Raw genomic sequence first — 14,522 nt, forward strand, 5'->3', positions numbered from 1 at the left:
CCTCGAGAGTGCTCTCTGCTGCCGTACTCTGTTGAGGTCAATTCAGTGGTCAGTTGCTATAACTGCAAGTAAATATCTTCTGAATCCATGATAGCCGACAACCTGCCACTCGTGTTGACAACAACCGGCTTATCATTTCAATACTTCTATGCTCGAAGAGCTACAGTAGTTAAAAAAAAAAAAAAAAAGGTATACAGTATAGTACTGAGACAATTGATCGATTAACTCGAATAATTCGATTAGAAAAATCTTCGTATCCTTATCCTTATCCTAATATCAGCTGATATTAGGGGTGTGCCAGCTTGGGCACCCCACGATTTGATTCAATTACGATTCAGGGTGCTACGATTCGATTATTGAACGATGATCACGGTATTGACAATGATCACGATTATCAATGCATCGTATTACTTATTAATAAAGTAGCCAAACAAATGTATGTCCATTATTTAACATGCCCATAAAACAAAAAGCTGCCCTTAAACTGTTTTATTTTCCTCAAGAAAATGCAAAAACATTAACCATTTTAAAGGCAGTAATTATTTCTCATCATGCCTAACGACACACAGCTGACCTTGAGATGCTCTTTTTCACAAGGTGCAAAAACATCAGCTCTTTCATAGGCAGTACTTATTTCTCTCAACAATACAATAAACTTAACACTTGTTGAATGAATTCCACATTTTCTAGAAACAAAGTGTCTTTAGAGAAAAAGACTTCTTTAAACCAATATACTTTGTTTTCACAGATTTCTGTACTATTTCGCATGTTTCAAGTATAACCCCTGTACTTAAGCCTGGTTTTAAACATTCTGCTTCTGGAGTATCTTTTGTACACCGCCAAACAACGCACAACTTGACATGGAAATACATGTAAGCAAAGTCTCTAATTAGCATAGCCCTCAGCGCTAACTACTAACATCTCAAAAACAACAATAAAAGCTAAACTGTACAAGAGGGTTCGTGTTACTCACCTCTGTTGGAATTTAGTCCTCCCGGCCAAAGCTGCACGGAAACGGCGGCAGCCGAACGGAACTGGTGCTCCGCTGTTTACCGCCCCCGCGAGCCAAACCAGGAGGAAGCAAAACTCTGTGCGTTCTCTTCTTATTTTAACCCTTTATACTGACTCCATGTTTCAAAAGTTTGCAGAAGACTCACCGAAAACAGGTTGACAATTTATTCGTTGACAATGGTCAAAAACAAGGCAAAAACAGACGACGGAGGGACCATTCTGGATCCGAAGCAAGGCTACATATAAAATGTTTCCGGGCAGAAAATCTGTCTTATCTCAGTGTCCAGTGTTTTTTAAGTCCGTGGTGTAGTGGGCCGGCCGAAGGTGTGTCCGGGCGTTGCTTTGGGATCATCCCTCTCTGGCCGGTTTCGGGCTGTTTAGGTTCGTGCTTGGATGGGATGTGGTTGCCACAGCGACCGACGCTGGTCTTGACGTCACAAGCGCCCTCTATCAACTCTGTTATCCGGGCTGGCGCTACTTGCTTTAGGACAAAGCGCGCTGGTCTTTATCCTTGTTCGTTTGTCGAGAGAACTGATTGCCAGAGTTGGTGCGTCAATCTTGCTCGTGACGCACACGTTGGGCTTCTGTGATAAGATGGCGTTGTGTATCTATTCTGTTTCTTTAAACTATGGTGTGCTATTTATTTTACATCAGGTGTGTTAGAGTAGTGCAGTCCTATAGTGAATATGAGAAATGATCCTATTCCCTGATTGATTATATTACGTTTGTTCGAGTAATGCAAACAGTTAGACGGTGCCTACGAGAAACGGTACCATTTTTTCTTTTCCCCCTCAGGAGCCCCGATAAGCTGATTAACTTTACTGTGTCAAGGCCACTGAGTGAAGTCTGCCTAAACTATAGTTAAATGAATGTGTTAGACTAATGCAAACAATTATATGGTGTGTGTGAGAACGGTACCTATTCCCTTCACCTCTGATAGACGGACACTGGACTTAGCAAAACACTAGGAACTTTTTCCATTTAACACGACTTGAACCTAATGCAGGACAACTGAAAGACAAGGAGCAAAGAACTCTCTCATCCCCTCACACTCTAAAAAATGCGCATAGAAGAGGACCCAAAGCGCCACCGCCGGGTCGGTCCCTGCCTGTCTCATACACAAATACATTTTCGAGTCTTTTGAAAAGGAGTAAATCTCTCGCTTATTAACCAGCAGCATCCATCATAACGCCGTGAGTGCGTCCGTTAAAGGTGTCCGGGCGGCAAATGTGTCTTGAAATTTGTTCCGCTACGAGCGGCTGTCATAAAGTTATTAGGGAAAGTCGTTTTTAAACATTTATGAATTGTAATCGAATCGTCACGTGTCGAATCGCGATGCATCTAATAATCGATTTTTTTGGGCACGCCCCTAGCTGATATGGGGCGATCTTAAAAAAGTCCGTACATCGGCCCGATATATTAACCTGCTAACATATCGGTCGACCTATATAAGCACCCAAACAGCTAAATCGCGCCAGATGACATTTTCCTCAAAGCAAGCAAATAAATCCAGCTATCCATTATGCATCATTTTAGCGGTCTGCAAGTTGTTTGTTGTATGAATAAATAAAGCGAGATGTTAAAAGCATGCCAATAAAGATTAGATTTATTTAAAAAAAAAAAAAAACAGCTGAACATCTAATACATATTTAGCAGGAGCGGGATTTATTGTACTGAGTAAGGTGTTTATTCATTTCACAAAATACGGCTGCGGGCAGAAGATGAATGGTAATGTGAGCTAAATAAACATTTTGCACATTTGCATAGCTGTAAAACATGTAAAAACATCAACACGGAAATGCTCGTTGTTTACTTTAAGCAAGTGCGTACACATCTATTTGGCTAGAATGTCATTCTTCGGTCATATGTTAAGTCGCACAAAGAGACTTTGTGAATTTTTTTGTGTTAAACACGTCTTTCGTTTTACTCAAAGTTCCATTATCCTGAGGTAAATATTGCAAAGTGTTTGGAAATGGCATTTTGTAAAAGGGACAAAATATTGTTTGATGACACATCGCTATACAAAACGTCACGATATGTGTCGAGTTGATCGCGATATGATTACTGGATGCGCTGCTACATGATTTGAGCAGAATAGTGCACAAACACAGTGGTATGAAAAAGTATCTGAACCTTTTGGAATTTCTCACATTTCTGCATAAAATCACCATCAAATGTGATCTGATCTTGGTCAAAATCACACAGATGTAAAAAAAAGTTTCTGCTTTAACTAAAACAACCCAAACATTTATGGGTTTTCATTAGGGGCGTGCGAAATTTCCGATTCTTAGATTATTCGCGATTCGGCCGTGGAAGATTCGAGAACGATTCACAAATATTCAAATTCCGATTATTGAATTATACCAGGTAAAGCGGAAGTAAAACACAATCAGCGCGGTCTTTGGGACGCAATGAGGAATGGACTGAGAGAAAATATCATGTTCAACTCATGCCGCTAGATAAAAAAACAATCATACCTGACTGCGGCTGACAGCCGCTACAAACAACGGCTAGTTGCTAGTTGCTACAAACATACGGCTCCAGTAGATATTAGAGTTGTTCCGATCATGTTTTTTTGGTCCCGATCCGATCCCGATTGTTTGGGTATCTGCCAATCCCGAGATTTCCCGATCTGTTTGCTTTTTTTTTGCTCACGATTCAATTCCAATCCTTCTCGATAATTTTTCCCGATCATATACGTACATTTTGGCAATGCATTAAGACAAAAATGAATAAAACTTGAACGAATTTATACATTCAACATACAGTACATAAGTACTGCATTTGTTTATTATGACAATAAATCCTCAAGATGGCATTTACATTATTAACATTCTTTCTGTGAGAGGGATCCACGGATAGAAAGACTTGTAATTCTTAAAGGATAAATGTGACTTTGTATATTGTGACTAAATATTGCCATTTAGTGTATTTGTTGAGCTTTCAGTAAATGATACTGCAGCCATTTAACTATTCTGCCCAAATGCATGATGGGAAGTGCAACCATGACTGTGCGTATTGGCACCAATTGATATATCTTCTCTGCGCTGGGAAATAACATAGGGTGTAAAGAAAACTACTACCTTTCTTCCCCACATTGTTTTTCCATGATATTTCTAATTGTTGAGAGAGGGATTTTAAAGCTTTAGCCAATTAAAAAAAGGGTCTAAAGACTGCCAAAATTCACTCTACTCATTTTACGCTGCCTTTTAGCTCCATATATAAGTAAATCGGCACCATTATAGACTGAACGCGACAATGCGTGAGAGGGTCGTGCAGCGCATGCGTTAATTGCGTGTAATATTTTAACGTGATTAATTTAAAAAAAAATTAATTACCGCCGTTAACGCGATAAATGTGATAGCCCTACTTTAAACCAAAACTAATGACTCTGGATGAGTGTAAGACATATTGTCTGTAACGTTATATACAATTAGAAAACGATTTAATTAAAACATATATATATATTTAAAAAAGGCATGTCCGATATTTTTTTGCCGATTCCGATACTTTGAAAATGACGTGATCGGGATGCCGATCGATCGGGACATCTTTAGTAGATAACATATATATGTTGAACTAGATGCAAAATGACAGATGACGTCGGTGTTAGAACATGTATTATTGAACAGAGATGCGAAATGACGGCCTTTCCGGCGTAAGTAAACCACCGCCATCTTTAAGCAGTACACCTCTCTAGAAGGCTCTGTTGTAGCGAACCTAATTAACTTTTTATCTAAAATACTCTTAAATCGGCAGAAACTTGTCTTCAATCTATCTTTAAATGATTAAATAGTTTTAAAACTTTGATAAAAGTAGACAGAAGGTAAATTATGGAATAACGGGAGCAATTTAACAACTGTAACAGTTGATTCACAACATTAAATGAATTGAATGTAGTTTAAAGCTGCTGATACAGAATGGGGACTGGAGTTTTTTATTTACTGTTATTTTTGTATATTTGCTTACTGTTTTATGTTAACTTGATACTGAAACAGTAGTTTGGTTTAGCCTGAGAGGAATTTTGAACAATTTTGGAACTAATGAACAAAACATAAAAAAATAAAAAATAAAAAAAAACGGAGGGGGGTGCATCAATAATCGTTTTATAATCGAATCGGAGCTTCTGAATCGTAATCGAATCGTTAGGTGCCCAAAGATTCCCAGCTCTAGTTTTCATATTTTAATGAGGTTGGCATGCAAATATAATCTGACCCATTAATACCATTTTAAAGTCTATTCTGATATTATTTATAAAGTCTGATATTATCAGGCAACTCAATTTTTAATGAGACCCAAACTTCCCTTAAAAAGGTGGTCACTCTGATTGCTAATTTTGCTGTCTGTGTTGCATTTAAGCGTCCAGCAAGCATTCATTCATCATTTTTTGTCTTCTCAGGCCATCGCATTACCTCCCATCGCCAAGTGGCCTTACCAGAACGGCTTCACGTTCAACACCTGGTTCAGGATGGATCCATTAAACAACATTAACGTGGATAAAGACAAGCCTTATCTCTACTGGTGAGCGCACGCGGATTTGCACGCGCGCTCTTTACCCGGCTGGACTTTGCCGCCCCCCCCAATCACGCTAATTGCTTTCGTGCCGCATTAGCGCTCGTTCCCGCCGCTCTCCCGAGACCCGCAAACATAACCGCTCGGTCGCGGACTTCCCGCCGGAAACCTCGCTGACCTCACGTCCTCCTAGATTAGGAGTACACGCTGTGTTTTGTCAAGGTCGAAATGGTCCGTCTCTCACGGTGCAAAGCCCGCACCGATGTTCCAGGAATATTAACCAACTCTGCGTTTATTCTGTCATGCAATATTGCGCCGAATTAGTCATTAACTGTGTTTCTCCTTGGGTCGCTCGCTCTTGACGGATCTTTCGTTGAAAAGATTTCGATCTTAAAAGGCCGTGTTGCGGTTTTGGTTGACATAAAAAGAAGGAATATTGGTTGAGCTTTTATGTATTCAGGTGGCAAAAGGGTGGGAGATATGTCAAGCTAATCTTCACAGCTCCGTGGCAGGCCTTGTCAACAACGGGAAAAGCATGTTGACTTCAAAAGCGGGCCTGGAGGTTGTTGCTTTTCGCCTGATATGTCATTACAGGAAGGGTTCTGAGAGCTAGCTTGGCGCGCGGTTGCTGCGAGAATATACGTCAAGCGCAGCATAAACAACCCTTTGTTCGCGCTCTTATCAAGTTGTAGTGATACTTTATTCCCCTTCAGTTTCAGATTTGAGCTGTGCACAAATTTGCATTCGTGGGATGAATTCATTTTATTTCCCAAGTATGTTAGCAACAATTCTTGCTGTGGCTTTTTATCTTGCTGCTGTGTATTTATTAGTTTGCCACTTGTACACATCCGACCCTTTTGAACTGGGAAGGTTAGCAGTGAATCCACATTATCGCTGCTAGATACCCCAGTTCAAATGGATTGGACGTGTATTGCTGTCAATGCCAACCAATGAGTTAACCTGTCCAAGGAAAACACACACAATAAAACAGCAGAGCCAAGAAGGAAAAGAGGTATTTGGTACATGGCAAAATGGATTTTGGCATGTGGCATTTTTTGGGGGGGTATTTGGCAAAATTGATTTTGGTATGTGGAATTGTTTTAATATGTGGCAAAATGGATTTCGGCATTTGGCGTTTTTATTTGGTGTGTGGCTTTTTTTTTTTTTTTTTTGTATGTGGCATTTTTATTTGGTTTGTGGCAAAATGGATTTTGGGATATGGTATTTTTATTTGGCATATGCCATTTTTTTTGGTGTATGTGCCAAAATTGATTTCGGTATTGGCATTTGGCATATGTCAGTTTTTCGTTTGTGGCTAAATGGATTTTGGTGTGTGGCATTTTTATTTGGTACGTGGGATTTTTTTGGAATGTGGCAAATGGATTTTGGGATGTGGCAGTGTTTTGGTATGTTACAAAATAGATTTTGGTATGTGGCATTTTTATTTGGTATGTGGCATTTTTAATGGTATGTGGCAAAATAGATTTTGGTATGTGTCATTTTTTGGGGTATGTGGCAAAATGGATTTCGGTATATGACATTTTTATTTGGTATATGTCTTTTTTTTGGTATATGGCAAAATGGATTTTGGTATATGGCTTTGTTATTTGCTATGTGGAAAAAAAGGATTTTGGTATGTGGCATTTTTTTTTTTTTGGTGTGTGTGGCAAAATTGATTTTGGTAAATGGCATTTTTATTTTGTATGTGGCAAAATGGATTTTGGTATACGGCATTTTTGGAATGTAGCATTTTTTTTTTGAATGTGGTAAATGGATTTTGGGATGTGGCAATGTTTTGGTATGTGACAAAATAGTGTGTTATGTGGCATTTTTTTATGGTATGTGGCAAAATAGATTTTGGTGTATGGCATTTTTATTTGGAATGTAGCATTTTTTTTGAATGTGGTAAATGGATTTTGGGATGTGGCAATGTTTTGGTATGTGACAAAATAGAGTGTTATGTGGCATTTTTTTATGGTATGTGGCAAATGGATTTCAGTATATGACATTTTTATTTATATGTGACTTTTTTGGTATGTGGCAAAATGGATTTTGGTATGTGGCATTTTTATTTGGTATGTGGCTTTTTTGGGGGGGGGTATGTGGCATTTTTTGGGGGATGTGGCAAAATGGATTTCGGTATTTGGTGTTTTTTTTTTATTGGTATGTGTCATTTTTTTGGTATATGGCAAAATGGATTTTGGTATGTGGAGTTTTGGTATATAGCATTGTTTTGCAAGTCATGCATGACCATGCCATTGCCAGCTATTTTTCTCCCATTCAAAATGAAAATTTGGACGTGCATACTCGTCAATGGCATGGCCTTAGTGGGGTGCCAGTTGAATATCAATGCGCTGTCATGGTAAGTGTACTAATATAGTCAAAAATTGCAATTGCAATTGTTTTTGGGATATTGAAAATGAAAAGAAAATTTGGACGTGCATATCCGTCAATGGCATAGCCTTACTTGGGTGCCGCTTAAATGTCAATACTCTGTAATGGTAAGTGTATAGTCAAAAATCACAACCACACGTTTTTATGCCATTTAAAGTGAATCGAAAATCTGGACGTGCGTCGCAGTCACTGGCATGGACGTGCATGGCCTACAAAAGTGCTGTACACCCAAAAAAAAAAAAAAATTCCTATATTAAAAAAAGCCATATAATTAAAGCCATTTTGCCACGTACCAAAAAATGCTACCTACCAAAATCCATTTGCCACATACCAAAAAAAAAAAAAAAAAAAAAAACATACAAAAAAATGCCACCTACCAAAATCCATTTTGCCACATAGCACAAAAAAACCACAAACTAAAATCCATTTTGCCATATACCGCCAAAAATGCCATAGGCCTATACCTAAAGCCATTTTGCCACATACCATAAAAATGCCACAAACCTATACCTAAAGCCATTTTGCCACATACCATAAAAATGCCACAAACCAAAATCCAATATGCCATATACCCCCAAAAATGCCATACCAAAAAAATAATGCCACTTACCAAAATCAATTTTGCCAAATACCAAAACAAAAAAAAATGCCACATACCAATATCCATTTTGCCATATACCAAAAAATGTCACATACCAAAAAAATAATGCCACCTACCAAAATCCATTTTGGCACATACCTAATAAAATTGCCATTGCCATACCAAAAATTCAATTCAATTTTATTTGTATAGCCCTATGTCACAACAAGGTTGTCTCAGAGGGCTTTACAGAGTCAATTTGATACACAGTCAGATACAGGAGATGAATGAGATGAGTTCATGTCCTGGGCATCCCCCATCCTTAGACCCTCCATGGCGGCAAGGAAAAACTCCAAAAACCCAGTGGGAAAAGAGAAACCTTGGGGAGAACCACAGTCAGGAGAGATCCACTCCCAGGACTGACAGGCTATAGAAAATACTTTTAGCCACTAACAAAATACCACTTTTGATTCTGGCTGTCTCTCCAAAAAAAAAAGGAAGTGAACTTATGAAGCAATGAGAACTGACATGTTACTCAAAGGGGCAGTTTACATGGTGACTCTCCGAGAAGACGAAAAATTTCGAATTTGCATTTATATGGTTCTGTCTCCATTCCAACAATGTTGCAATTCCGCATGAAAACGATGTAGTATTCATGCCAGGCCCTAGGGGGCAGTGCAGATTTACAAGGCGACAGCGAATGATGCTCTTTGACCTCCTCAGCCCGGAAGACAACATGCCCGCCCTCTCCAAGCAATGGCATTTTCTTTTGTTGAAAAAGGCACAAAAATGGAAACATTCAACATATTTAAATTTAAAAATATTATTAAAACAATACATTAAAGCCAACGTTCTGCCATCAGCTGAATGTTTAATAGCACCGCTGCGCACGCCCAATGTGACGTGTACGAGTGCTGACGTTATCGGCGTGGGTCCTGCGCGGCAGAAGCCTTTGATATTCATGCGGAGCCAGACTCTCTCAAGCCCCTGCAATCGAATTCTTCCACTTTGGAGGCAGGATTCAGAATTTTTCGTCTTCGCCGACTCCATATACACGCGAAGCAATTCCGCTACTCAGTCATTGTGTCTTCGTGTCGCAGAGTCGCCATGTAAACTGCCCCAAAGTGCCCTGATTCCTTAGGTAACAAAGGGGAAACAAAAGGCTGGAAGAGGGAAAAATCTAAAACTATGGTTCTATAGGGTGAAACTGGAAAAAAAGACACGTTAAGGACAGAGCGATGAAAGCTGACAGGTTACATTAAGTTAATGCCCCGGTTCGTTAGGTAAGAAAAGGGAAAGAAAAGGGTAGAAGAGGGAAAAATCTACTTTTGTCTTAAAAGTTGGGCGGAGGGGGGGACTGTTGGAGAACTGGAAAAGGGAAAAAACTGGAAGAAGGAAAAACTATATTACTATCCTGGGGGTGGAAAACAGTGTGGAGTTAGGGGAAAAAATTATAGAAGAAAGACAAAAACAAATCCCAAAAATGCTCCTTAGATGAGGGTGGAGTTACAGTTTGGAAATATAAAAAATAACCTTCAGCGAACTCAATAAAGGAGTGAGAGGTTTGAGAGAACTGGAAAAGGGAAAAAATGGAAATGGGAAAACTATGGGGATTCAGTATGGAATTTCATCAGAAACAGAATAAATATTACAAGAAAACCCAAATACTAGAACACGTGGGAGTTTGACGGGTGAGTAACGAACAATTGTGTTGCCACATCCTCAGGAGAGGTTGGTACTCACTGTGAGGTATTGGCTAAAGATGGATGCTATAGATCGAAAGAGCGTGGGAGTAGCAGACAGTATATTACAGAGGCTAGATCAATGTTCATTTTGGAGTTGTTTGCGCGCCTACAGTTGGTGTGTGTGTTTATTTGCCGCCTTTCCCGTACAGGTGTCATTTCCTCAGTCAAATTCTTATCAGCAAGACCACAGTCGGAGGGTTAAATCAATGTTTGCTCATGTAATTAAGCTCTCTTTGCCCATGTGCCGTTCTTGCATAATGGAATGTTAGTTAGCGCAATAAATGTATTTCTACACGCAGCTTCCGTACCAGCAAATGTATCGGCTACTCTGCGCATTTTGTGGGAAACTGCCTGATCGTCACATCGCTTAAATCCAAAGGCAAAGGTTTCCAGCACTGCGTCAAATATGATTTCCAGCCCAGAAAGGTGAGTGAAACTTGGTCACTGCTCCTAGTTTCAAAGCAGTCTCTTTTGTCTATTGTTTTTTACCATTCCTTTGGCCATCTATTATTTACAGTGCATTCCTGGCTTTATGAGACATTTCCCCCCCCCCCTTCATGTTGTTGAAGTTTCGGGTTTGCGTCAGAGATGAGTGTCCAAGTGGAATTAAAATGATGAATGTGCGTGAAGTCTGGTGAATTAAAGTTGAGTAAATAAATGAAATTACTAATATGGAGTTAGGATTATATAGTAGCCCCTTACAGGGGTGGACTGGAAGAAAAAAATGGCCCTGGCATTTCTGTCCTCGGCGGCCCACCTTGTGTTTGTGTGCGTGTGTGGGTGTTTGTATACACAGTAACACACATATACTGGATTTGACGTCTGTCGCAATTAATGGCAACCAATGAGTCAAATAAATACTTGGGCTGTCAAAATGATCGCATTAACGGGCGGTAATTAATTTTTAAAATTAATCGCGTTAAAATATTTGACGCAATTAACGCACATGCCCCGCTCAAACAGATTGAAATGACAGTGCAATGTCATGTCCGCTTGTTACTTGTTTTTTGGTGTTTGGCGCCCTCTTCTGGCGGCGCTTGTGTACGACTGATTTTATGGGTTAGTACCATGAGTGAGCATGGTGTAATTTTTGACATCAACAATGGCGAGCTACTAGTTTATTTTTTGATTGAAAATTTTACAAATTTTAATAAAACGAAAACATTAAGAGGGGGTTTTAATATGAAATTTCTATAACTTGTACTGACATTTATCTTTTAAGAACTACAAGTCTTAGTATCCATGGATCACTTTAAGAGAATGTTAATAATGTTAATGCCATCTTGTTGATTTATTTTTATAATAAACAAATACAGTACTTATGTACCGTATGTTCAAAGTATATATCCGTCTTGTCTTATCTTTCCATTCCAACAATAATTTACAAAAAAATATGTCATATTTTATACATGGTTTGAATTGCGATTAATTACGATGAATTAATTTTTAAGCTGTAATTAACTCGATTAAAAATGTTAATCGTTTGACAGCCCTAATAAATACATTTAAAAAAATCTTTTTTCTTCTAAACCCGATTTCCGATCACGTGATCTGATTTTTGTTCTATAACGAAATCTGTGACAGTTCTCTTTTAATCCCTCAGTGGTACATGATCAGCATCGTGCACGTCTACAGCCGCTGGAGGAACAGCGAGATCCGTTGCTACGTCAACGGCCAGCTGGTTTCTTACGGAGACATGGCCTGGCACGTCAACACAAACGATGTAAGTGCACTATTCTTCATTCATACGTCAAATATATTCATCGTATGTAGCCGCATGATGCCCGTTATCTGAATTTATCTGAAGAAATACGACTTCCATTTGGGTCTCGAGCATGAATATTCATATGTTAAACAGATGTGTTAGAGCAAAGTGGATGAGGGATGATCACACATCCTGGGGGAGCGGGCAAGATTTCTACTCTCTGGTCCATTTGCATGTTTCAATGAGGAATAAACAAGCTCACATTTGGACTCTCGGGAACAGCAGGTTGCTTAAATGACCGCCGTGCTTCATACACTAGTGCGGCGCATTAACTTCGGCAGTCACTAATGCGGGAAGTAAGAGTTGTTTTTAGACCAGCTCTTTTGTTTTGTAATACCTGCATCACAGACATGGCAAGTTAGCAACTAACTGAGGCACAAAAGAGGCAGTTTTGGCCCAAATCTCATCATTTCCACCAAAATAAAATTCAGGATATTCAGGGTTTTTGAAGCTCTGTTGGTGGGCTGCATCCGAGTCGGACAGCCTCACCATGTCGTGCCATGGTGAAATTGCGTCGTATAATGACAAATGAGTTGGGTTTTTTTCACATTTTTCCCCAAGAAGAACCATCATAAAGATCTATGTGAAATATTTCATTAGCCAGGCTAATGTCGTAGCTCTCATCTGCGGTAGATGCACAGATTACAGGTACATTACCGTACGTAATAATGGCTTTTTTTCTCGTAGCGATAGTACGACTTACATCTCGTAGTCCTTCTTTTTCCTTTTATTTGGCCCTAATACGTACTACATTACTACAACAAGAAGTTTTCTGTTAACAGACCCATTTCAAGGAGTAGGGGGAAATTCTAATAGCCGTATAAGGAGTTTTAATAGTTTCGGTGAGAAGTTGAATAGTTTTTTTTAGGGCTGTCAAAATTATCGCGTTAACAGGCGGTAATTAAGTTTTTAAATGAGTCACTTTAAAATATTTGACGCAATTAACGCACATGCCCCGCTCAAACAGATTAAAATGACAGCACAATGTAATGTCCGCTTATTACTTGTTTTTGGTGTTTGGTGCCCTCTGCTGGCATTTGGGTCCAACTGATTTTATGGGTTAGTACCATGAGTGAGCATGGTGTTATTATTGACATCAACAATGGTGAGCTGCTAGTTTATTTTTTGATTGAAAATTTTACAAATTTTAATAAAACGAAAACATTAATAGGGGTTTTAATATAAAATTCCTATAACTTGTACTAACATTTGTCTTTTAAGAACTACAAGTCTTTCTATCCATGGATCGCTTTAAGAGAATGTTAATAATGTTAATGCCATCTTGATTTCTTGTTATAATAAACAAATACAGTTCGGCCTGAACGATATTGGGAAAAACTATTGCTGCGATTTTTTTTGGGTTTGCGATATATTGCGATATTATATTGCGATATTAAAAAAAATTCATATATATTTTTTTCAAGATATTTTCACAAGATGACTTAAATAGCTGTTTGGAAAGACTCTAGATCACCACAGTGTACAGTCATCCCTTGTTTTTCGCGGTTAATGGGGACCAGAACCCGCTGCGATAAGTGAAAAACCGCGAAGTAGCCCACCCCCCCATTTTAATTTTTTTTTTTTTGTGTGTGTTTTTTGTGCCCAATGTATTTATTCAGATTTAGCATTGGAAAGAGATACATACAGGTTGACCCAAAAAAAAGTTTACACTCAGTTGACTGCTTGTTTAAAAGCCATTGAAACATATCTAAATAGGTTGTCATGCTTAAGTGATTCATTAAGGTCACTCAATGCAGCTGGTAATCTCTCATCTCTACAATTCCTGTGCTTCTGCTGAAAATGAAGAAAACTTTAGCTGTACCTGAATTGCTGCGTGCCGGTCTGACACCTACTGAGATTGCAGCAAATCTGAGAATATCCAGATGTGCAGTCTACAAAGTTATAAGAAGCTGAAAGATATTGGAACGGCCTCACGAAAACCTGGGTCTGGAAGTGCCGATCTGTGCGGACCAAATAGTTGATTGACAAGGTGATATGTGGCCACCCCAGAGTCCAGATCTCAATCCCCTGGATTATAGCATATGGGCAACTGTGGAGGACAGTGCCTGTAAGAAGCCACAAACTTCTGTGGCAGCCTTGGAGAGGTCCATTGTTAGATCTTGGGAAAAGATGACAGCATCCTACATAAAGAAGCGTTCCGCAGGCGCCTGGAGGCTGTTGTGACACTTAAGGGAGGACACATTGAAAAATAGAGTGTACTGTACATGTTCTTTACAATAATGTATAATTTGTGATTCAATTCTAATTCTAAGATGAATAAACATGGCATTTAAGTTGTATTATGGCAGTATAAACTTTTTTTTGGGTCACCGTGTATAAGACATGTTTTTTTTCTCCCCCCCCCCCCCCCCAACTCCCCCCCCCCAAAGTGATTTAAAAAATGTATATAAATAAATGTTTTTTAAGCACTTCAAATTTCATAATGATGATAAGTTTTAAACATAACTGTCCAACCAAATCATTTTTGAACAAGAATAAAGTACTGTAGCAGATA

The 14,522-nt window shown here is 39.0% G+C and overlaps 1 protein-coding gene across 1 annotated transcript in view; it reads left to right on the forward strand.

The window, feature by feature from the left end:
* LOC130917406 (neurobeachin-like) overlaps nucleotides 1-14,522 on the forward strand; it is a 572,897-nt gene that overhangs the window by 108,090 nt on the left and 450,285 nt on the right. The window contains exons 5-7 of the mRNA XM_057838766.1: nucleotides 5,411-5,532; nucleotides 10,542-10,668; nucleotides 11,846-11,965. Coding sequence (XP_057694749.1) covers nucleotides 5,411-5,532; nucleotides 10,542-10,668; nucleotides 11,846-11,965 — 369 coding nt within the window. The remainder of the gene's footprint in view (nucleotides 1-5,410; nucleotides 5,533-10,541; nucleotides 10,669-11,845; nucleotides 11,966-14,522) is intronic.

This window comes from Corythoichthys intestinalis, chromosome 6 (assembly GCF_030265065.1).
Source record: "Corythoichthys intestinalis isolate RoL2023-P3 chromosome 6, ASM3026506v1, whole genome shotgun sequence".
Lineage (NCBI taxonomy): Eukaryota > Metazoa > Chordata > Actinopteri > Syngnathiformes > Syngnathidae > Corythoichthys > Corythoichthys intestinalis.